This window comes from Panulirus ornatus, chromosome 5 (genome assembly GCF_036320965.1).
Source record: "Panulirus ornatus isolate Po-2019 chromosome 5, ASM3632096v1, whole genome shotgun sequence".
Classification (NCBI taxonomy): domain Eukaryota; kingdom Metazoa; phylum Arthropoda; class Malacostraca; order Decapoda; family Palinuridae; genus Panulirus; species Panulirus ornatus.
In genome coordinates, this window is record NC_092228.1 from 29,016,311 (window position 1) to 29,039,072 (window position 22,762).

The 22,762-nt window shown below is 40.9% G+C and overlaps 1 protein-coding gene across 2 annotated transcripts in view; it reads left to right on the forward strand.

Annotated features, from left to right (window-relative positions):
* The window catches only part of LOC139748646 (uncharacterized), a 170,472-nt gene that overhangs the window by 38,019 nt on the left and 109,691 nt on the right, over positions 1-22,762 (forward strand). For both annotated transcript variants that reach the window (XM_071661894.1, XM_071661893.1), the window contains exons 5-7: positions 615-753; positions 4,721-4,820; positions 9,055-9,172. In XM_071661894.1, the coding sequence (XP_071517995.1) occupies positions 615-753; positions 4,721-4,820; positions 9,055-9,172 (357 nt within the window). The remainder of the gene's footprint in view (positions 1-614; positions 754-4,720; positions 4,821-9,054; positions 9,173-22,762) is intronic.

Genomic DNA, 22,762 nt, shown 5'->3' on the forward strand with positions numbered 1-22,762 from the left:
TTGTGGTTGCTAAGCAGCCAGTAACCGTTTTGAGTGCTCTGTTTGGCTTGGTTTGTGGTTATGTTACCTTTAGTTTTGAAAATTGTGGATGAACAGGCATGTAAAGTGTTGTTCAGGGTCGAAAAGATGAACCAAAACAGAAACAGAGGAATTCTATTTCTTGTCTGAAACTGGTGCTGGTAAGTGTTTTGAGGGCTTTTAGTTTGTATATGGCCTTTGTGTTGGTGTAGGGAGTGAATGCCTTGTGTGTATATCATATGTGATACCCAGTATGACTGAAGCTTTGTCTAGTGGGATTGGTCAGCTATTTAAGTATATGAGAGGATGGAGATTAATTCATGTCTATCATGATGGTAGATTCCTGTGAAAGAACAGCAAGTCTTATTCAGTAGCATGACCTTGGTACACAAACAGCCTGTGTCCAGACATCCAGTCACCTAGGAACATTAAGTACACCAGTAGCTGGTAATGATTTTCTCTGGTGCAACCAGTATCAGTAGTGTTTGTATTATGTTTGAAGCTGTACATAGTTGCCTTACTTTTATGTTATCCATATTTGCATCATGATTAAGTTTGATGTGAAGTGTAGAGCTAAAGATCTGCACTTATTGCAGGCTCAGTATGGGGAGCGAATAATAGAGAGTGGCCATTTGGAGAGCCAGAGGAAGCTAAACCAGCTGAAGCAACAAAAGGCCATCCTTAACTCGAGGGTCACCTCCAGTAGGATGGAGCACCAGGGTCGAGCACTGGAAGGTAACCCCTCATGCCATGCATGGCTCCATGCTTACTTCTGATTTTAAGTTCAAGTTGGTGATAGTCACTGTTTAAAGATTTTACTCTTTTTTTTCTTACTTTTATATCACTGAAGGAGAATGAATATATATTACCCATGTATCTCTTGTGTGTTATGAAAGATGACTGAGAAGGAGTGGGACAGGAGCTAGTTGTCTTTCCTAACTGTAACCTCATTTTCTACGAGCAGATACAGAAGGAGCTAAGTGAGGTTTTTTCTTTAAGAGGTCAGTCACCTGTTCCTGATGCTATTTGTTAAGGTGGGAAAGGTTATCAGGTGTAAGAAAAAAGGTATGTTAATGTTTTGCAACCAGGCTGATAGTTTACTTGGCCTCTGTGATTGGGTGTTGGTAAACTGATAACTCTAGGTTACTGTAAAGTTACGGATTTTGTCGTTCAAATATCAGCTGCATTTTGAATACCTGATACTTTATTTACTTCCTTGTATGTGTCATTACTGGAGATGTTTTCATTTTGACTGGCCACTGAGATGACCATATTGGCTATCTATACTGTTCTCTCACATCATGGTTGCCTGTCCTATATTCTTTTCTTCCCTGCCTCTCTTGATGTTCATAGCTTTCTGATGTAGTTATTATTTTTTTCATGGCCTGTAACGTTAGGTCAGGATTAGCCCTGTACCGTCTGCATTCCTAACTTGGTCATATACTTGTTTGTATACTAAATTTGCATCATTATAGTCAGTATGTAATATGGAGAGGGTCTCATATTGGAATGGGTTCAGATGGGTCACTTGCCTAGGAGGGGAAGAAGGGAAAGGAAAATGAAGAGACAAATGTGTAGTATAAAGTTGTATGGAGTTGGTTCTTTTAAGTGTTCAAGTTGCTTGTAGAATAAGATTTTTCCATGCTTTATTTATATGTCCCAGCAATATAGGGTGTTTAATTATCTATTCATACTGCACATGGAGGGAGTTTTACACTCATGGGACCCCACCTTTTGAACATTCTTTACTATCATACAACTTTTTAGATTTATGTATGCTGTCTTCATTAACCTTGTTGATAAGCATTCTTTTCCATTCCTGCATCACTCATATACAATAAACTTTATATTCTTTTCAACAAGTTTCCTATTTAATTTTATGTTATGTTCCCGGCTTGTCTAATCCAGTCATCTCTTGAAGAACTGTTTACTGTCCATGTCATCCATCTTCAGAAAACTTAAATGTTGTGATCAGGTTTCCCCTCACTCTTCTTTATTCCAGCATCAGCAAATCTAATATCTCTGGCCATTCCCTATAACTTTGCTTTCTTAATTTTGTTGCCGTCTTTGTTGCCCTCCTCTGGACCTTCTGTGTTTGCACTTTGTGTTTAAGTTTGTGTGTGTGTGTGTGTGTAGTGATGTGGTATGCTGTTTCATAGAAGTTGCTAATCAGCCTAAGAGTTGTTCTTTGTGTAATTGTTGGATTAGTGTGGCTTCTCTCAGGGCTTTGGTGCTCTATGGGAGCCAGTTGCTTTCCATGTTTGTGCTGCTGGTGATATCTTGAACATATGTGTATAATATGTTTTTGTTGTCTTGTGCTTTGTGCCATATTTTCAATGCTGCTTTCCTAAAACTTGTGTCAGTTGGGTTTAAGTTGTAGATGTTGGTCTCCAGCATTTTCTGTGCATGGGTACTTTTCTTTGATGCCCTATTTTGTATCGTCTTAGGAAAAGCATATGTGATTTGGAGACCAGATGAGTTGCAACTGGGAAGTAATTCAATTTAGGAAGGATCATATCCATTATGAAATGTAGTTTTTGCCTCTCTAGGAGGTGTTAAAATCTGTATAAACTTGTCATGGATACCTTTTCTTGTGCAACTGTCTTGTTAATGTGGTCTGATCTTATGCCTCATGATGTTGTAGGTGGTCTAGTATTTTTTACAACATTTCTGGAGCTGTATTTGATTTCCATCCATTACTATCTTGCTTGGTTTCACTCTCCCAGCTGCCACATTTGTAAACTTGTTGGTTTGTTTTTGTTTTCCAGTCTCTTTCATAGTTTTTATTTCTGGATTACACGTACATAACAGTGTGGTATGTTCAGGGGATGTGCATAGGACATCATACATCCCTCTGTAAATGATGTCCTTGCTCATATTACCAACTAGAGGTGAGTGGAGGAATATCTGCTGTTTGATTAGTAAAAGGCTGATAATAGGATACTTTTTTAAAGAGAGATCTGTGGTAATAAAAAGAGTGTGGTTGAGAGAACAGAAGAGGGTGAATTGAAATGGTTTGGTCACATGGAGAGAATAAGTGAGGAAAGATTGACAAAGAGGATATATGTGTCAGAGGTGGAGGGAATGAGAAGTGGGAGGCCAAATTGGAGGTGGAAGGATGGAGTGAAAAAGATTTTGAGTGATCAGGGGGCTTGAACACACATGAGGGTGAAAGGTGTGCAAGGAATAGAGTGAATTGGAATGATGTGGTATACTGGGGTTGATGTGCTGTCATGGCTATGTATGTATATGTATGTATACATACATATATATGTGCATGTGTGGATGTTTATGTATATACATGTGTATGTGGGTGGGTTGGGCCATTCTTTCGTTTGTTTCCTTGTGCTTCCTCACTAACGTGGGAGACAGCGTCAAAGTATAATTAATATATATAGATAGAATACTATTGGACTTCAAAGAGTAATAGAAATTCTGATGACATTGTTAGTTTTAGAGTTATTGTGGCTGTACACTGCTTATAAAAATTGCATAGTAATCTCTCAGTAATTTCCAGCATTCCTGGTTATGACAAAATCTAGACTAGATTGCCTATCCATACTTTGTTGAAGGTTCCTAGATCTTAGGTGATTGCTTTTTTTTTATGGTGATGGAGATTACAGAGGTGGTGTTTCACCCTTTTCAAACCCGTATTACTTGTGGTTGTAGAGGTTGTTTCTAGATGCGCATTAATCTAAGGCTTGTGTGTGTTTTTTAGTTTGTCTGATGACTGTCAATTGATCTGGTATGCATGTTATCACTAAAAGGATAGGAGACAGCCAAGATGAATTTATGGTTTAGTGTTCAATGGTTCTTTCCCTGTTGTGGGTCAGCTGATGTAAGACTTCACTCTTATGAATTCACTTGTAGTGCAGTTACTGTTTCTTTAGGTGTATCTTGAGCATAGACTTCCAAGAGAGTCTGATTTAGCATGCAATAAGTTGGTCATTATCTGTATTGTGATTATTAACTTTCAGGTACAGTATCTAATGATGCTTTGGCTGTTCTTTTGTAGTTATATAACTCCTTGTCAGAATGTTTTGTTCCTTTGTATTTTTGTGTCAGGGCTTTTATCATCTTTTCCATTTATGTATTACATATGCTCTTCCCTTGTCCATCAATATTTTTTGGAGATTTAAGAGTACTGATATAAACTGTATTCAGTCATAGGTGTGGGCATATGCTAATACATCCTACCATCCACTTCACAGCACATCGCCACTTGTATATCACTATGCTCCAATTCATTCCATTCCGAGAATGTCGTTCAACCTCCTGAATATTCAGGGCAAAGTGTCTTTCACTCCATCCTTCCATTTCCCCATGCTCTCTTTACTTTTGAGATTCTCTTAGTCTGTCTTTCCTCATTTTCTCCATATGCTTTAACCGTTTTAGCACACCTTGAGTCACTCTTTCAGTCATACTCTGTGAACTGCCACACCTTTGTCTTATACTGTCATTTTTTATGCAATCAACCCTAATGCAAATAATTTCCATTATGTCCACCCTCTTCTATTCTTTTTCATTTAGGGCCCAAGACTTACATCCGTGCAACATTGTTGGAATTACTATACCTTCAAACATACCAGTTTTTGCCCTAGTAAACTCTAACCTTTCCTTTCAGTCACTCCTCATTGCACCCATGACCTTAATCTCTTCTCCCATACTATGACCTACTTCAGCCTTCATAGTTCCATTACAGAGTGGAAGGAAATGAAGCAGGAGGTGGTACAGCTGGCTGGTGACTTCTTGCAACTCAGGAATAAAAAAAACAGGAATGATCACCTTAATACTGCCATCCAGTAAGTTGTTTTCTGTCTTGATTATGATCTATATATTTTTATTTTTTTTGTCAATCTGGCCATTCAAAAAGCTATTTTCTGATTTGTTTATAGTCTTTCTTTTCTTTCTCAACTCCATCATCCAATAACCTGTTTTCTGCCTTGAGTTTGGCTTTCATTTTTGTTTTTAGGCACTGGCATCCACTCACTCAGTTCGTTTTTCTGTGTTTTATGTATTTCATGTATTTTTCTTCATCCATCACATATGCAAAGCTTACTGATCCTGTATAAGTGAAACTTTTACTTTACAAGACTTGTCATGGAACCGAGTACAGCATAACAATACAAGCCCTGCTTGTATTGTTATGGAGCACAGCTCAAAGGCTGTACTGCAGTCAGGAGCAGGGAAATGTTAGACTTCTTTAGAGCAAGAAGTCATTGAATTAGACTTCCTTTTTGTCCACAGACGATGATACACCCGTGCTGAAAGTGATTTTCACTTGCCATGTAAACCCTCTAGCAAGCAATTTTTAGAATTTGAATAGCTATATAGTGCCCATAGATTACCTTTACGAATTCATATTATTACCAAAATGCCCAGTATCATTGTTTTAATTTTTGATAGATGGTGGGAAGTTTACCAAAGTGATGTTGCACTTGAATTGATATATAAAATTGGCTGATTTTATCTTCCTAGGAGTGATTGTTATTGTTTTCTGGCAGTAACTCAGTAAACTGTTACTATATTTGCTTAAAATATCAAATGTAATTTTCTTAACAGCATAATTTAATAAATGAATAACCAAAAAATCATTGAAGGTACTCCTTAAGTACTCCTCAGACATTATATTTTCCCCTGTATGATTGTATTTTAACTTTCTAAAAGGGGGAACAGAAGAAGGAGTCACGCGGGGAGTGCTCATCCTCCTCGAAGGCTTAGATTAGGGTGTCTGAATGTGTGTGGATGTAACCAAGATGAGAAAAAAGGAGAGATAGGTAGTATGTTTGAGGAAAGGAACCTGGATGTTTTGGCTCTAAGTGAAAGGAAGCTCAAGGGTAAAAGGGAAGAATGGTTTGGGAATGTCTTGGGAGTAAAGCCAGGGATTAGTGAGAGGACAAGAGCAAGGGAAGGAGTAGCACTACTCCAGAAACAGGAGTGGTAGTAGTATGTGATAGAGTGCAAGAAAGTAAACTCTAGATTGATATGGGTAAAACTGAAAGTGGATGGAGAGAGATGGGTGATTATTGGTGCATATGCACCTGGGCATGAGAAGAAAGATCATGAGAGGCAAGTGTTTTGGGAGCAGATGAGTGAGTGTGTTTGTAGTTTTGATGCACGAGACCGGGTTATAGTGATGGGTGATTTGAATGCAAAGGTGAGTAATGTGACAGTTGAGGGAATGATTGATGTACATGGGGTGTTCAGTGTTGTAAATGGAATCGGTGAAGAGCTTGTAGATTTATGTGCTGAAAAACGGACTGGTGATTGGGAATACCTGGTTTAAAAAGAGAGATATACATAAGTATACGTATGTAAGTAGGAGAGATGGCCAGAGAGCGTTATTGGATTACGTGTTAATTGATAGGCGCGTGAAAGAGAGACTTTTGGATGTTAATGTGCTGAGAGGTGGAGGGATGTCTGATCATTATCTTGTGGAGGCGAAGGTGAAGATTTGTAGAGGTTTTCAGAAAAGAAGAGAGAATGTTGGGGTGAAAAGAGTGATGAGAGTAAGTGAGCTTGGGATGGAGACTTGTGTGAGGAAGTACCAAGAGAGACTGAGTACAGCATGGAAAAGGTGAGAACTAAGGAAGTAAGGGGAATGGGGGAGGAATGGGATGTATTTAGGGAAGCAGTGATGGCTTGCGCAAAAGATGCTTGTGGCATGAGAAGCGTGGGAGGTGGGCAGATTAGAAAGGGTAGTGAGTGGTGGGATGAAGAAGTAAGATTATTAGTGAAAGAGAAGAGAGAGGCATTTGGACAATTTTTGCAAGGAAATAATGCAAATGAGTGGGAGATGTATAAAAGAAAGAGGCAGGAGGTCAAGAGAAAGGTGCAAGAGGTGAAAAAGAAGGCATATGAGAGTTGGGGTGAGAGAGTATCATTAAGTTTTAGGGAGAATAGAAAGATGTTTTGGAAGGTGGTAAATAAAGTGAATAAGACAAGGGAACAAATGGGAACTTCAGTGAAGGGGGCTATTTTGAAGTGAGTATTTTGAAGGTTTGTTGAATGTGTTTGATGATAGAGTGGCAGATATAGGGTATTTTGGTCATGGTGGTGTGCAAAGTGAGAGGGTTAGGAAAAATGATTTGGTAAACAGAGAAGAGGTAGTTAAAGCTTTGTGGAAGATGAGAGCCAGCAAGGCAGCGGGTTTGGATGGTATTGCAGTAGAATTTACTAAAAAAGAGGTTGACTATATTGTAGACTGGTTGGTAAGGTTATTTAATGTATGTATGTCTCATGGTGAGGTGCCTGAGGATTGGCGAAGTGCTTGCATAGTGCCTTTGTACAAAGGCAAAGGGGATAAAAGTGAGTGCTCCAATTACTGAGGTATAAGTTTGTTGAGTATTCCTTTGGAATTATATGGGAGGGCATTGATTGAGAGGGTGAAAGCATGTATAGAGCATCAGAATGGGGAAGAGCAGTGTGGTTTCAGAAGTGGTAGAGGATGTGTGGATCAGGTGTTTGCTTTGAAGAATGTATGTGAGAAATACTTAGAAAAGCAAATGGATTTATATATAGCATTCATGGATCTGGAGAAGGCATATGATAGAGTTGATAGAGATGCTCTGTGGAAGGTATTAAGAATATATGGTGTGGGAGACAAGTTGTTAGAAGCAATGAAAAGTTTTTATCGAGGATGTAAGGCATGTGTACGTGTAGGAAGAGAGGAAAGTGATTGGCTCTCAGTGAATGTAGGTTTGCGACAGGGGTGTGTAATGTCTCCATGGGTGTTTAATTTGTTTATGGATGGGGTTGTTAGGGAGGTGAATGCAAGAGTTTTGGAAAGAGGGGCAAGTATGCAGTCTGTTGTGGATGAGAGAGCTTAGGAAGTGAGTCAGTTGTTGTTTGCTGATGATACAGCGCTGGTAGCTGATTCATGTGAGAAACTGCAGAAGCTGGTGACTGAGTTTGGCAAAGTGTGTGAAAGAAGAAAGCTGAGAGTAAATGTGAATAAGAGCAAGGTTATTAGGTACAGTAGGGTTGAGGGACAAGTCAATTGGGAGGTAAGTTTGAATGGAGAAAAACTTGAGAAATGAAGTGTTTTAGATATCTGGGAGTGGATCTGGCAGCGGATGGAACCATGGAAGCAGAAGTGAATCATAGGGTGGGGAGGGAGCGAAAGTTCTGGGAGCGTTGAAAAATGTGTGGAAGTCGAGAACATTATCTCGGGAAGCAAAAATGGGTATGTTTGAAGGAATAGTGGTTCCAACAATGTTATATGGTTGCGAGGCGTGGGCTATGGATAGAGCTGTGCGGAGGAGGGTGGATGTGCTGGAAATGAGATGTTTGAGGACAATATGTGGTGTGAGGTGGTTTGATCGAGTAAGTAGTAATAGGATAAGAGAGATGTGTGGTAATAAAAAGAGTGTGGTTGAGAGAGCAGAAGAGGGTGTTTTGAAATGGTTTGGTCACAAGGAGAGAATGAGTGAGGAAAGATTGACCAAGAGGATATATGTGTCAGAGGTGGAGGGAACGAGGAGAAGTGGGAGACCAAATTGGAGGTGGAAAGATGGAGTGAAAAAGATTTTGAGTGATCGGGGCCTGAACATGCAGGAGGGTGAAAGGCATGCAAGGAACAGAGTGAATTGGAACTGTGTGGTATACCGGGGTTGACATGCTGTCAATGGATTGAACCAGGGCATGTGAGGCATCTGGGGTGAACGAATGTGGCCTTTGTTGTCTTTTCCTAGCACTACCTCGTGCACATGCAGTGGGAGGGGGTTGTTATTTCATGTGTGGCGGGGTGGCATTGGGAATGAATAAAGGCAGACAGTATGAATTAGGTACATGTGTATATATGTATATGTCTGTGTGTGTATATATATGTATACATTGAGATGTATATGTATGTATATGTGCGTGTGTGGACGTGTATGTATATACATGTGTATGTGGGTGGGTTGGGCCATTTCTTTTGTCTGTTTCCTTGCGCTACCTCGCTAACGCGGGAGACAGCGACAAAGCAAAATGAATAAGATAAATTTGATTGAACGTCTCTCATTCTACTTAACAGCTAATTTTACTGTGTTCCAGAATGCTCCAGATGACTATAAAGACCACTAGGGAGGGAACAGCAGCAGTCAGTATCCAACAGCAGCTGTCAAGTTCAAGAAAAAATTTTCCAAGTTGCTTCTCATTTGATACCTCTCCAGTAGGTTTATACTGTGCTAAAGTTATGATGCTGACCCAGTAGTTTTATAGTGTACCACAGTTATTGTCATGTTGTCCCAGTATGTTTATAGTACTGCAGGTATTATGATCTTGTTCCAATAGGTTTATAGTTATGCTGGGGTTCTCGTAGCCCATATGTACTGCGGTTATTATGATGCTGTCCTAGTAGGTTAATAGGATAGTAGAGTTATGATGGTGTTCCAGTAGCCTGTAGTATGCTGCAGTCACTATGATGCTGCCCCACAATGTTTATAGTGTACTACTATTATAATAGAGTCCTACTAGGTTTAGAGTTTACTTCATTTGTTGTTGTACTGTAGTTGTTATGCTTTTTGACTGGATTTAATTGCATATCATATTTGTTATATGTAAGTTTTTTGTTGAGCTGCTTTTCCTACCCTAGAAAGGTAGAATCAGGAACAAATGAGAAATGGCCTTGTTTGCACAAAACATCAATAGCTTTGATGTATAATGTACTGAAACAAGAACCCACAGAGAATTCCATGGTTTACCTTTACAGTTTTATATGTCCTAGTTCAGTCCATTGACACCATATTGCCCCTCATATACCATTTTGAACTAGTATTTTCTATCCTATATGTAGTTCTCATCCTCCTGAGTGTTCAGGCCTTGATATCCAAGAGTCTTCTTTACTCCATCCTTCCATTTATATCAGTCTCCCCTCCCCCTTTTGCTTCCTTCAACTCTGTAACATTGATCCTTTAGTCATTGCATCTTTACTTATTCTTGGCATATATTTGCACCATTTTAGCATATCTTGATCTGCTCTCTCAGTCATGACTTGACTTACTACACTGTCATTCTTTTCATAATCAATCATCCTCACACCATGTAATATCCTTAAACATTTCATTTCAAACACATCCACTCCCATCAGTTCTTTTACATTCAGAGACCATGACATGCGTTCAAACAACACCATCGGGACTACTATACCTAATATGTTCCTATCTTTACTGGAATAGATGATGACATGATCTTCCACACACTCCTCAGTGCACCCAGGACTTTTGCCTTCTTTACCATCCTGTGATTCCATGGTTCCATTCACTACCATGTGCACTCAAAGGTACCTAAAGAACTTCACTCCCTCCATCTTCTCCCCATTCAAACTCATAATCATTTCATCCTATTTTGCCCCTCAGCAACACCTCTTTACCTTATTTTTGTTTGCATTCTCTCACAACTTCCTCCTTGGAACACACTGTCCCAAATTTCGACCTTCATGGTGAAGCATCAATGTTTTGACTGTCACTATTTCACGGAATGCAAGCAAATCCTGGCTGCAGAAATTCATCTATAGTCAACCTACAGGCAAATGATAGGATTGATAGAAATGCTTTATGGAAGGTATTAAGAATGTATGGTGTGGGAGGTAAGCTGCTAGAAGTAGTCAGAAGTTTTAATTAAGGGTGTAAGGCATGAATACGAGTAGGAAGAGAGCAGAGTGATTGGTTCCAGGTGAAGGTTGGTCTGTGGCAAGGGTGTGTGATGTCACCCTGGTTGTTTAATTTGTTTATGGATGGGGTTATAAGGGACGTAAAAGAGTTGGAAAGGGGCAAGTTGTATTATTATATTTTTATTATTATTATTTTGCTTTGTCGCTGTCTCCCGCGTTAGCGAGGTAGCGCAGGGAAACAGACGAAAAAATGGCCCAACCCACCCACATACACATGTATATACATACATGTCCACACACGCAAATATGCATACCTATACATCTCAATGTATAAATATATATACACACACAGACATACATATATACACATGTACAAAATCCATACTGTCTGCCTCTATTCATTCCCATCGCCACCTCGCCACACATGGAATAACAACCCCCTCCCCCCTCATGTGTGCGAGGTAGCGCTAGGAAAGACAATAAAGGCCCCATTCGTTCACACTCAGTCTCTAGATGTCATGTAATAATGCACTGAAACCACAGCTCCCTTTCCACATCCAGGCCCCACAGAACTTTCCATGGTTTACCCCAGACGCTTCATATGCCCTGGTTCAATCCATTGACAGCACGTTGACCCTGGTATACCACATCGTTCCAATTCACTCTATTCCTTGCACACCTTTCACCCTCCTGCATGTTCAGGCCCCAATCACTGAAAATCTTTTTCACTCCATCTTTCCACCTCCAATTTGGTCTCCCACTTCTCCTCGTTCCCTCCACCTCTGACACATATATCCTCTTGGTCAATCTTTCCTCACTCATTCTCTCCATGTGACCAAACCATTTCAAAACACCCTCTTCTGCTGTCTCATCCACACTCTTTTTGTTACCACACATCTCTCGCACCCTTTCATTACTTACTCGATCGAACCACCTCACACCACATATTGTCCCCAAAAATCTCATTTCCAGCACATCCACCCTCCTGCGCACAACTCTATCCATAGCCCACGCCTCGCAACCATACAACAGTGTTGGAACCACTATTCCTTCAGACATACCCATTTTTGCTTTCGGAGATAATGTTCTCAACTTTCACACATTTTTCAAAGCTCCCAGAATTTTCGCCCCCCTCCCCCACCCTATGATTCACTTCCGCTTCCATGGTTCCATCTGCTGCCAGATCCACTCCCAGATATCTAAAACACTTCACTTCCTTTAGTTTTTCTCCATTCAAACTTACCTCCCAATTCACTTGATCCTCAACCCTACTGTACCTAATAACCTTGCTCTTATTCACATTTACTCTCAACTTTCTTCTTTCACACACTTTACCAAACTCAGTCACCAGCTTCTGCAGTTTCTTACATGAATCAGCCACCAGCGCTGTATCATCAGCGAACAACAACTGACTCACTTCCCAAGCCCTCTCATCCACAACAGACTGCATACTTGCCCCTCTTTCCAAAACTCTTGCATTCATCTCCCTAACAACTCCATCCATAAACAAATTAAACAACCATGGAGACATCACACACCCCTGCCGCAAACCTACATTTACTAAGAACCAATCACTTTCCTCTCTTCCTACACGTACACATGCCTCACATCCTCGGTAAAAACTTTTCACTGCCTCTAACTACTTGCCTCCGACACCATATATTCTTAATACCTTCCACAGAGCATCTCTATCAACTTTATCATATGCCTTCTCCAGATCCATAAATGCTACATACAAATCCATTTCTTTTTCTAAGTATTTCTCACATACATTCTTCAAAGCAAACACCTGAGCCACACATCCTCAACCACTTCTGAAACCACACTGCTCTTCCCCAATCTGATGCTCTGTACATGCCTTCACCCTCTCAATCAATACCCTCCCATATAATTTACCAGGAATACTCAACAAACTTATACCTCTGTAATTTGAGCACTCACTCATATCCCCTTTGCCTTTGTACAATGGCACTATGCAAGCATTTCGCCAATCCTCAGGCACCTCACCATGAATCATACATACATTAAATAACCTCACCAACCAGTCAACGATACAGTCACCCCCCTTTTTCAATAAATTCCACTGCAATACCATCCAAACCTGCTGCCTTGCCAGCTTTCATCTTCTACAATGCTTTTACTACCTCTTCTCTGTTTACCAAATCATTTTTCCTAACTCTCTCACTTTGCACACCACCTTGACCAAAACACCCTATATCTGCAAGTATGCAGTCTGTTGGCAATGAGAGGGCATGGGAAGTGAGTCGGTTGATGTTTGGTGATGATACAGCATTGGTGGGTGATTCAAATGAGAAACTGTAGAAGTTGGGGACTGAGCTTGGAAAAGAGTAAAACAGAGAAATTTGAGAGCAAATGTGAATAGGAGCAAGGTTATTAGGTTCAGCAGGATTGAGGGGCAAGTTAGTTGGGATGTAAGACTGAATGGAGAAAAATTGGAGGAAGTGAAATGTGTAGATATCTGGAAGTGGACTTGGCAGCGGGGAAGAGGTAATGTCATCTCGGAGAGAAAAAATGAGTACGTTTGAAGGAACATTAATTCCAATAATATTGTATGGTTGCGAGGCATGGGCTATAGATAGGGTTGCGTGGAGCAGGGTGCATGTGTTGGAAATTAAATGTTTTTTGGACTATGTATTTTTTTATGTTTCTATATTATCCCTGGGGATAGGGGAGAAAGAATACTTCCCATGCATTCCTCATGTATCATAGAAGGCGACTAAAGGGGACGGGAGCGGGGGGCTGGAAACCCTTCCCTTCTTGTATTTGAACTTTCTAAAAGGGGAAACAGAAGGAGTCACGCGGGGAGTGCTCATCCTCCTCGAAGGCTCAGATTGGGGTGTCTAAATGTGTGTGGATGTAACCAAGATGAGAAAAAAGGAGAGATAGGTAGTATATTTGAGGAAAGGAACCTGGATGTTTTGGCTCTGAGTGAATCTAAGCTTGAGGGTAAAGGGGAAGAATGGTTTGGGAATGTCTTGGGAGTAAAGTCAGGGGTTAGTGAGTGGATGAGAGCAAGGGAAGACGTAGCACTACTCCTGAAACAGGAGTGGTGGGAGTATATGACAGAGTGTAAGAAAGTAAACTCTAGATTGATATGGGTAAAACTGAAAGTTGCATTATTACATGACAGCTAGAGACTGAATGTGAACAAATGTGGCCTTTGTTGTCCTTTCCTAGCACTACCTCATGCACATGAGGGGGGAGGGGGTTGTTATTTCATGTGTGGCGGGGTGACGATGGGAATGAATAAAGGCAGCCAGTATGAATTATGTATTTATATTTATTTATTTTGCTTTGTCGCTGTCTCCCGCGTTTGCGAGGTAGCGCAAGGAAACAGATAAAAGAAAATGGCCCAACCCACCCCCATACACCTGTATATACACACATGTCCACACACGCAAATATACGTACCTATGCATCTCAGTGTACACATATATATACACACACAGATACATACATATATACCCATGCACACAATTCACACTGTCTGCCTTTATTCATTCCCATCGCCACCTTGCCACACATGGAATACCATCCCCCTCCCCCCTCGTGTGCGGGGTAGTGCTAGGAAAAGACAACAAAGGCCTCATTCGTTCACACTCAGTTTCTAGCTGTCATGCAATAATGCCCGAAACCACAGCTCCCTTTCCACATCCAGGCCCCACACAGCTTTCCATGGTTTACCCCAGACGCTTCACATGCCCTGATTCAATCCACTGACAGCACGTCAACCCCGGTATACCACATCGATCCAATTCACTCTATTCCTTGCCCGCCTTTCACCCTCCTGCATGTTCAGGCCCTGATCACTCAAAATCTTTTTCACTCCATCTTTCCACCTCCAGTTTGGTCTCCCACTTCTCCTCGTTCCCTCTACCTCCGACACATATATCCTTTTGGTCAATCTTTACTCACTCATTCTCTCCATGTGCCCAAACCATTTCAAAACACCCTCTTCTGCTATCTCAACCACGCTCTTTTTATTTCCACACATCTCTCTTACCCTTACATTACTTATTCGATCAAACCACCTCACACCACACATTGTCCTCAAACATCTCATTTCCAGCACATCCACCCTCCTGCGCACAACTCTATCCATAGCCCACGCCTCGCAACCATACAACATTGTTGGAACCACTATTCCTTCAAACATACCCATTTTTGCTTTCCGAGATAATGTTCTCGACTTCCACACATTCTTCAAGGCTCCCATGATTTTCGCCCCCTCCCACCCTATGATTCACTTCCACTTGCATGGTTCCATCCGCTGCCAGATCCACTCCCAGATATCTAAAGCACTTTACTTCCTCCAGTTTTTCTCCATTCAAACTTACCTCCCAATTGACTTGATCCTCAACCCTACTGTACCTAATAACCTTGCTCTTATTCACATTTACTCTTAACCAGCTTCTGCAGTTTCTCACATGAATCAGCCACCAGCGCTGTATCATCAGCAAACAACAACTGACTCACTTCCCAAGCTCTCTCATCCACAACAGACTTCATTCTTGCCCCTCTTTCCAAAACTCTTGCATTCACCTCCCTAACATCCCCATCCATAAACAAATTAAACAACGATGGAGACATCACACACCCCTGCCGCAAACCTACATTCACTGAGAACCAATCACTTTCCTCTCTTCCTACACGTACACTTGCCTTACATCCTCGATAAAAACTTTTCACTGCTTCTAACAACTTGCCACCCACACCATATATTCTAAATACCTTCCACAGAGCATCTCTATCAACTCTATCATATGCCTTCTCCAGATCCATAAATGCTACATACAAATCCATTTGCTTTTCTAAGTATTTCTCACATACATTCTTCAAAGCAAACACCTGATCCACACATCCTCTACCACTTCTGAAACCACACTGCTCTTCCCCAATCTGATGCTCTGTACATGCCTTCACCCTCTCAATCAATACCCTCCCATATAATTTGCCAGGAATACTCAACAAACTTATACCTCTGTAATTTGAATTATGTACATGTGTATATATGTAAGTGTCTGTGTGTGTATACATATGTATACGTTGAGATGTATAGGTATGTATATTTGTGTGTGTGGACGTGTATGTATATACATGTGTTTATGGGTGGGTTGGGCCATTTCTTTCGTCTGTTTCCTTACGCTACCTTGCTAATGCGGGAGACAGCGACAAAGCAAAATAAATAAATAAATAAATATATTAAACGTGATTGCCATTTCCTGTGCAAGTGAGGTAACGCCAGGAAACAGATGAAGAAAGACTCATCCACTTGTATACATGCATTGATACATACATATCATTTATTCATCATTTATTATACTTAATCACCATTTCCTGCATCAGCAAGGTAATGCCAGGTAACAGACAAAGAATGGCCCATCTACCCACATACACATATATATATGTAACTGCCCATACATGCTCAGATACATACATATACATATCAACATATATAAATACATATACATGTACATACATAGACATATACATATATACGCATGTATATATTCATACTTGTTTTCCTTCATCCATTCCTAGCGCCACCCTGTCCCACAGGAAACAGCTTAGCTTTGCTACCTCCTGCTTCAGTGAAGCAGTGCTAGGAAAACAGACAAAAATGGCCACATTCACTCACAGTCAGTCTGCAGCTGTCATGTGTAATGCACTGAAACCACAAATCCCTATTCACATCCAGGCCCCACAGACCTTTCCATGGTTTACCTTAGACATTTCACATGCCCTGGTTCAGTCCATTGACAGCTTGTTGACCCTGGTATACCACATCATTCCAATTCACTCTATTCCTTTTACATCTCTCACTCTCCTGTATGTTCAAGCTCCGGTCGCTAAAAACTTTTTCACTTCATCCCTCCACCTCTAGTTTGGTCTCCCACTTCTTGTTCCCTCCACCTCTGACACATATCCTCTTTGTCAATCTTTCCTCACATATTCTCTCCATATGTCCAAACCATTTCAACACACCTTCTGCTCTCTCAACCACACTTTTTATTTCCATACATCACTCTTACCCTTTCATTATTTCCTCGATCAAACCACCTCACACCACATATTGTCCTCAAACATTTCATTTCCAACACATCCGCCCTCTGTACATCCCTATCTACAGCCCATGCCTCGCAACCGTATAATATTGTTGGAACTACTATTCCTTCAAACTTACCTGTTTTTGCTATTTGAGATAATGTTCTCTCCTTCCACACATTCTTCATTATCCCCCACCCCCCCACCCCCACCAAAAACTCATGCACTTACCTCCCCAACCACCCCATCCATCAACAAATTAAACAACCATGGGGACATCGCACACCCCTGCCACAGACCGACCTCTACTGGGAACCGATTACTCTCCTCTCTTCCTACTCGTACACATGCCTTACATCCTCGGTAAAAACATTTCACTGCTTCTAGCAGCTTACCTCCCTTACCATATACTCTCAGGACCTTTCACAAAACATCTCTACCAACCCTAGTACATGCTTTCTCCAGATCCATAAATGCTACATGCAAATCCATCTGTTTTTCTTCAAAGCAAACACCTGATCCACACATCCTCCACCACTTCTGAAACCACACTGCTCTTCCCCAGTTTGATGCTCTGTAAATGCTTTCACCCTCTCAATCAATACCCTTTCTTGGGAAAGTATATGGGAGGTTATTGATTGAGAGGGTGAAGGTATATACAGAGCATCAGATTGGGGAAGAGCAGTGTGGTTTCAGAAGTGGTAGAGGATATGTTGATCAGGAGTTTGCTTTGAAGAATGTGTGTGAGAAATACTTACAAAAACAGATGGCTTTGTATGTATCATATATGGAACTGGAGAAAGCATATGATAAGGTTGATAAAGATGCTTTGTGGAAGGTCTTAAAAGTATATGGTGTGGGAGGTAAGTTGCTAGAAGCAGTGAAAAGTTTTTTACCAAGGATGTAAGGCATGTGTACGAGTAGGAAGAGAGGAGAGTGAATGGTTCTCAGTGAATGTTGGTCTGTGGCAGGGGTGTGTGATGTCTCTATGGTTGTTTAATTTATTTATGGATGGGGTGGTTGGCGAGGTAAATGCAAGAGTTTTGGAGAGAGGGGCGAGTATGCAGTCTGTTGGGAATGAGAGGGTTGTTCCCAATGATACAGCTCTGATGGCTGATTTGAGTGAGAAACTGTAGAAGTTGGTGACTGAGTTTGGAAAAGTGTGTGAAAGGAGAAAGTTGAGAGATGTGAATAAGAGCAAGTTTATTAGGTTCAGTAGGGTGACAAGTTAATTGGGATATAAGTTTGAATGGATGGCGACAGGAATGGATGAAGGCAGCAAGTATGGATATGCACATGTGTATATATTTATATTTCTGAGTATGTTTATGTATATATACATTGAAATGGATATGTATGTAATGGATATGTGCATGTATGTGTGTTTATGTATATACGTGTGTATGTGGGTGGGTTGGGCCATTCCTCATCTGTTTCCTTGCACTACCTCACTAATGTGGGAGACGGCAGTTAAGTATAATAGGATAATAAGATAAATAAGTTTGAATGGAGAAAATTTGGAGGAAGTGAAGTGTTTTTAGATATTTGGGAGTGGACTTAGCAGCAATTAGACCCATGGAAGCGGAAGTGAGTCACGGTGTAGGGGAGGGGGCGAAGGTTCTGGGAGCAATGAAGAATCTGTGGAAGGAGAGAATGTTGTCTCGTAGAGCAAAAATGGGTATGTTTGAAGGAATAGTAGTTCTAACAATGTTATATGGTTGTGAGGCATGAGCTATAGGTAGGGTTGTATAGAGGAGGGTGGATGTGTTGGAAATGAAATGTTTGAGGACAATATGTGGTGTGAGGCAGTTTGATCGAGTAAGTAATGAAAGGGTAAGAGAGATGTATGGAAATAAAAAGAATGTTGTTGAGAGAGCAGAAGAGGGTGAGTTGAAATGGTTTGGACATATGGAAAGAATGACTGAGGAAAGATTGACAAAGAGGATATATGTGTCAGAGATTGATGAAACAAGAAGTGGGATTCCAAATTGGAGGTGGAAGGATGAAGTGAAAATGATTTTAAGTGATCGGGGCCTGAACATACAGGAGGGTGAGAGATGTGCAAGGAATAGAGTGAACTAGAATGAAATGGTATACAGGGGTCAACATGCTGGACTGAACCAGGGCATGTGAAGCATCTGGGGTAAACCGTAAACCTTGGAAGGGTATGTGGGGCCTAGATGTGAATAGGGAGCTGTGGTTTCAGTACATTACACATGACAGTGGCCTTTTTTATCTGTTTTTCCTGGTGCTATCTCACTAAAGCAGGGGTAGTGATGCTGTTTCCTGTAGGGTGGGGGTAGCCAGAGGAATGGATGAAGGCAAGCATGTATGAATATGTGCATGTGTATATTTGTATATGTTTGTGTATGTTTATATATATGTGTACACGTTGATATGTATATATGTGCGTATATGGTCGTTCATGTATATATTATGTGTATATGAGTGGATGGGCCATTCTTCATCTGTTTCCTGGCTCTGCCTCACTAACGCCGGCAATGGCGATTAAGTATGATGATGATAATGAGACAAAATATTTGTCTAAACAAATATTTTGGGGTGAGAGAGTATCATTAAATTTTAGGGAGAATAAAAAGATGTTCTGGAAGGAGGTAAATAAAGTGCGTAAGACAAGGGAGCAAATAGGAACTTCAGTGAAGGGCGCAAATGGGGAGGTGATAACAAGTAGTGGTGATGTGAGAAGGAGATGGAGTGAGTATTTTGAAGGTTTGTTGAATGTGTTTCATGATAGAGTGGCAGATATAGGGTGTTTTGGTCGAGGTGGTGTGCAAAGTGCGAGGGTTAGGGAAAATGAGTTGGTAAACAGAGAAGAGGTAGTAAAAGCTTTGCGGAAGATGAAAGCCGGCAAGGCAGCAGGTTTGGATGGTATTGCAGTGGAATTTATTAAAAAAGGGGGTGACTGTATTGTTGACTGGTTGGTAATGTATGTATGACTCATGGTGAGGTGCCTGAGGATTGGCGGAATGCGTGCATAGTGCCATTGTACAAAGGCAAAGGGGATAAGAGTGAGTGCTCAAATTACAGAGGTATAAGTTTGTTGAGTATTCCTGGCAAATTATATGGGAGGGTATTGATTGAGAGGGTGAAGGCATGTACAGAGCATCAGATTGGGGAAGAGCAGTGTGGTTTCAGAAGTGGTAGAGGATGTGTGGATCAGGTGTTTGCTTTGAAGAATGTATGTGAGAAATACTTAGAAAAGCAAATGGATTTGTATGTAGCATTTATGGATCTGGAGAAGGCATATGATAGAGTTGATAGAGATGCTCTGTGGAAGGTATTAAGAATATATGGTGTGGGAGGCAAGTTGTTAGAAGCAGTGAAAAGTTTTTATCGAGGATGTAAGGCATGTGTACGTGTAGGAAGAGAGGAAAGTGATTGGTTCTCAGTGAATGTAGGTTTGCGGCAGGGGTGTGTGATGTCTCCATGGTTGTTTAATTTGTTTATGGATGGGGATGTTAGGGAGGTGAATGCAAGAGTTTTGGAAAGAGGGGCAAGTATGAAGTCTGTTGGGGATGAGAGAGCTTGGGAAGTGAGTCAGTTGTTGTTCGCTGATGATACAGCGCTGGTGGCTGATTCATGTGAGAAACTGCAGAAGCTGGTGACTGAGTTTGGTAAAGTGTGTGAAAGAAGAAAGTTAAGAGTAAATGTGAATAAGAACAAGGTTATTAGGTACAGTAGGGTTGAGGGTCAATTCAATTGGGAGGTGAGTTTGAATGGAGAAAAACTGGAGGAAGTGAAGTGTTTTAGATATCTGGGAGTGGATCTGGCAGCGGATGGAACCATGGAAGCGGTAGTGGATCATAGGGTGGGGGAGGGGGTGAAAATTCTGGGAGCCTTGAAGAATGTGTGGAAATCGAGAACATTATCTTGGAAGCAAAAATGGGTATGTTTGAAGGAATAGTGGTTCCAACAATGTTGTATGGTTGCGAGGCATGGACTATGGATAGAGTTGTGCGCAGGAGGATGGATGTGCTGGAAATGAGGTGTTTGAGGACAATGTGTGGTGTGAGGTGGTTTGATCGAGTAAGTAACGTAAGGGTAAGAGAGATGTGTGGAAACAAAAAGAGCGTGTTTGAGAGAGCAGAAGAGGGTGTTTTGAAATGGTTTGGTCACATGGAGAGAATGAGTGAGGAAAGATTGACCAAGAGGATATATGTGTCGGAGGTGGAGGGAACGAGGAGAAGAGGGAGACCAAATTGGAGGTGGAAAGATGGAGTGAAAAAGATTTTGTGTGATCGGGGCCTGAACATGCAGGAGGGTGAAAGGAGGGCAAAGAATAGAGTGAATTGGAGCGATGTGGTATACCGGGGTTGACGTGCTGTCAGTGGATTGAATCAAGGCATGTGTATGGGGGTGGGTTGGGCCATTTCTTTCGTCTGTTTCCTTGCGCTACCTCGTAAACGCGGGAGACAGCAAAAAAAAAAAAAAAAAAAACTTTTGAAGGTATTTATGGTCTTAGCATTCACTTTGTTAAGAAATCCTTACATCGTATTTGCTTTCTTGACAGCTTCATTACAATGCTGGAAGACTTTGAAGTTGTTGGAGACAGTGACCCCAAGATCCCTCAGACTATGGGTGTCCTTTTATCTTGTGGCCCATTAGATCATAATCGAATTTTTTGTTGAGGTTTTGTCCTTGTAACAGCTGACATTTATTGACATTAAACGGCATTTGCCATTTTCTAGACTATTCATCAATTTTGCCTAGATTCTCTTGTAATCTTAGCTATCTTCTTTGGTTAATATGGCATTGCTGATCTTTGTGTCACGTAGTCTTTCAGTGCATGGTTGATATTTTGGGGTTCCCCATTTTGCCAAAATAGTGAAACCCTTCCTTTTAAAAACACATTATCTACCAGAGTAGCCAGTCTCATGTATGTAAGTTACATAAACTATAATTTTGTAACTTTTTTTATTAATGTGATTAGGTGTGTTGGAAATGAAATATTTAGAATAATATGTAGTGTGAGGTGGTTTGATGGGAGAAAGAAGGTAAGAGAGACATATGATAAGAAGAGTGTGGTTGAGAGAGCTGAAGGTGTGCTGAAATGGTTTGGACATATGGAGAAAATGAAAGAGTTAGAGTATAAGTGTGTCAAAAGTGAAAGGGAAAAGGAAAATGAAGAGACCAAACTGGAGATGGAAGGATGGAGTGAAAAAGATATTGTGTGATCAGGACATGAACATGTGGGGTGAAAGGTATGCACAAGGTAGGGTGAATTGGATTGATGTTGTATACAGGGGTTGATGTGCTGTCAGATGACTGAACCAGGGGAATCCACAGAAAGGTCTCTGGGGCCTGAGGATAGGGTAATATGGCTTCATTGCATTATATTTGATGTGTAGAATGCACGAGTGAGGCCTTTTTCTGCCTGTTCCTAACACTACCTCACTACATTCAGAAATGATGAATAATAGTAGAAGATAGAGAAAGATTATTACTGTAGAAAAACTATCAAAACCATATTTTTTTCTTATGAATTAAGATAAGAGTTAGGCATATGTAGTTTTGGAAAAACACATATTTACTGGACTGGACAATCTTAAGTAAGAGTGACATAGATGTGGCAGTGGGTGCATTGGGTGTGGTTGGGCACCACAGACTCAGTGAATCACTAGGAATGAAACACAATCACCTGGTGTGGTCACCACTGGTTACTGAGGTCTCTAAGCTGCTCATTTAAATTATGCTTTGTTTGATTTGACCATGAGAGGCAAGTGTTTTGGGAGCAGCTGAGTGAGTGTGTTAGTAGCTTTGATGCACAAGACCGGGTTATAGTGATGGGTGATTTGAATGCAAAGGTGAGTAATGTGGCAGTTGAAGGAATAATTAGTGTACATGGGGTGTTCAGTGTTGTAAATGGAACTGGTGAAGAGCTTGTAGATTTATGTGCTGAAAAAGGACTGGCGATTGGGAATACCTGGTTTAAAAAGAGAGATATACATAAGCATACGTATGTAAGTAGGAGAGATGGCCAGAGAGCATTATTGGATTATATGTTAATTGATAGGCACGTGAAAGAGAGACTTTTGGATGTTAATGTGCTAAGAGGTGCAACTG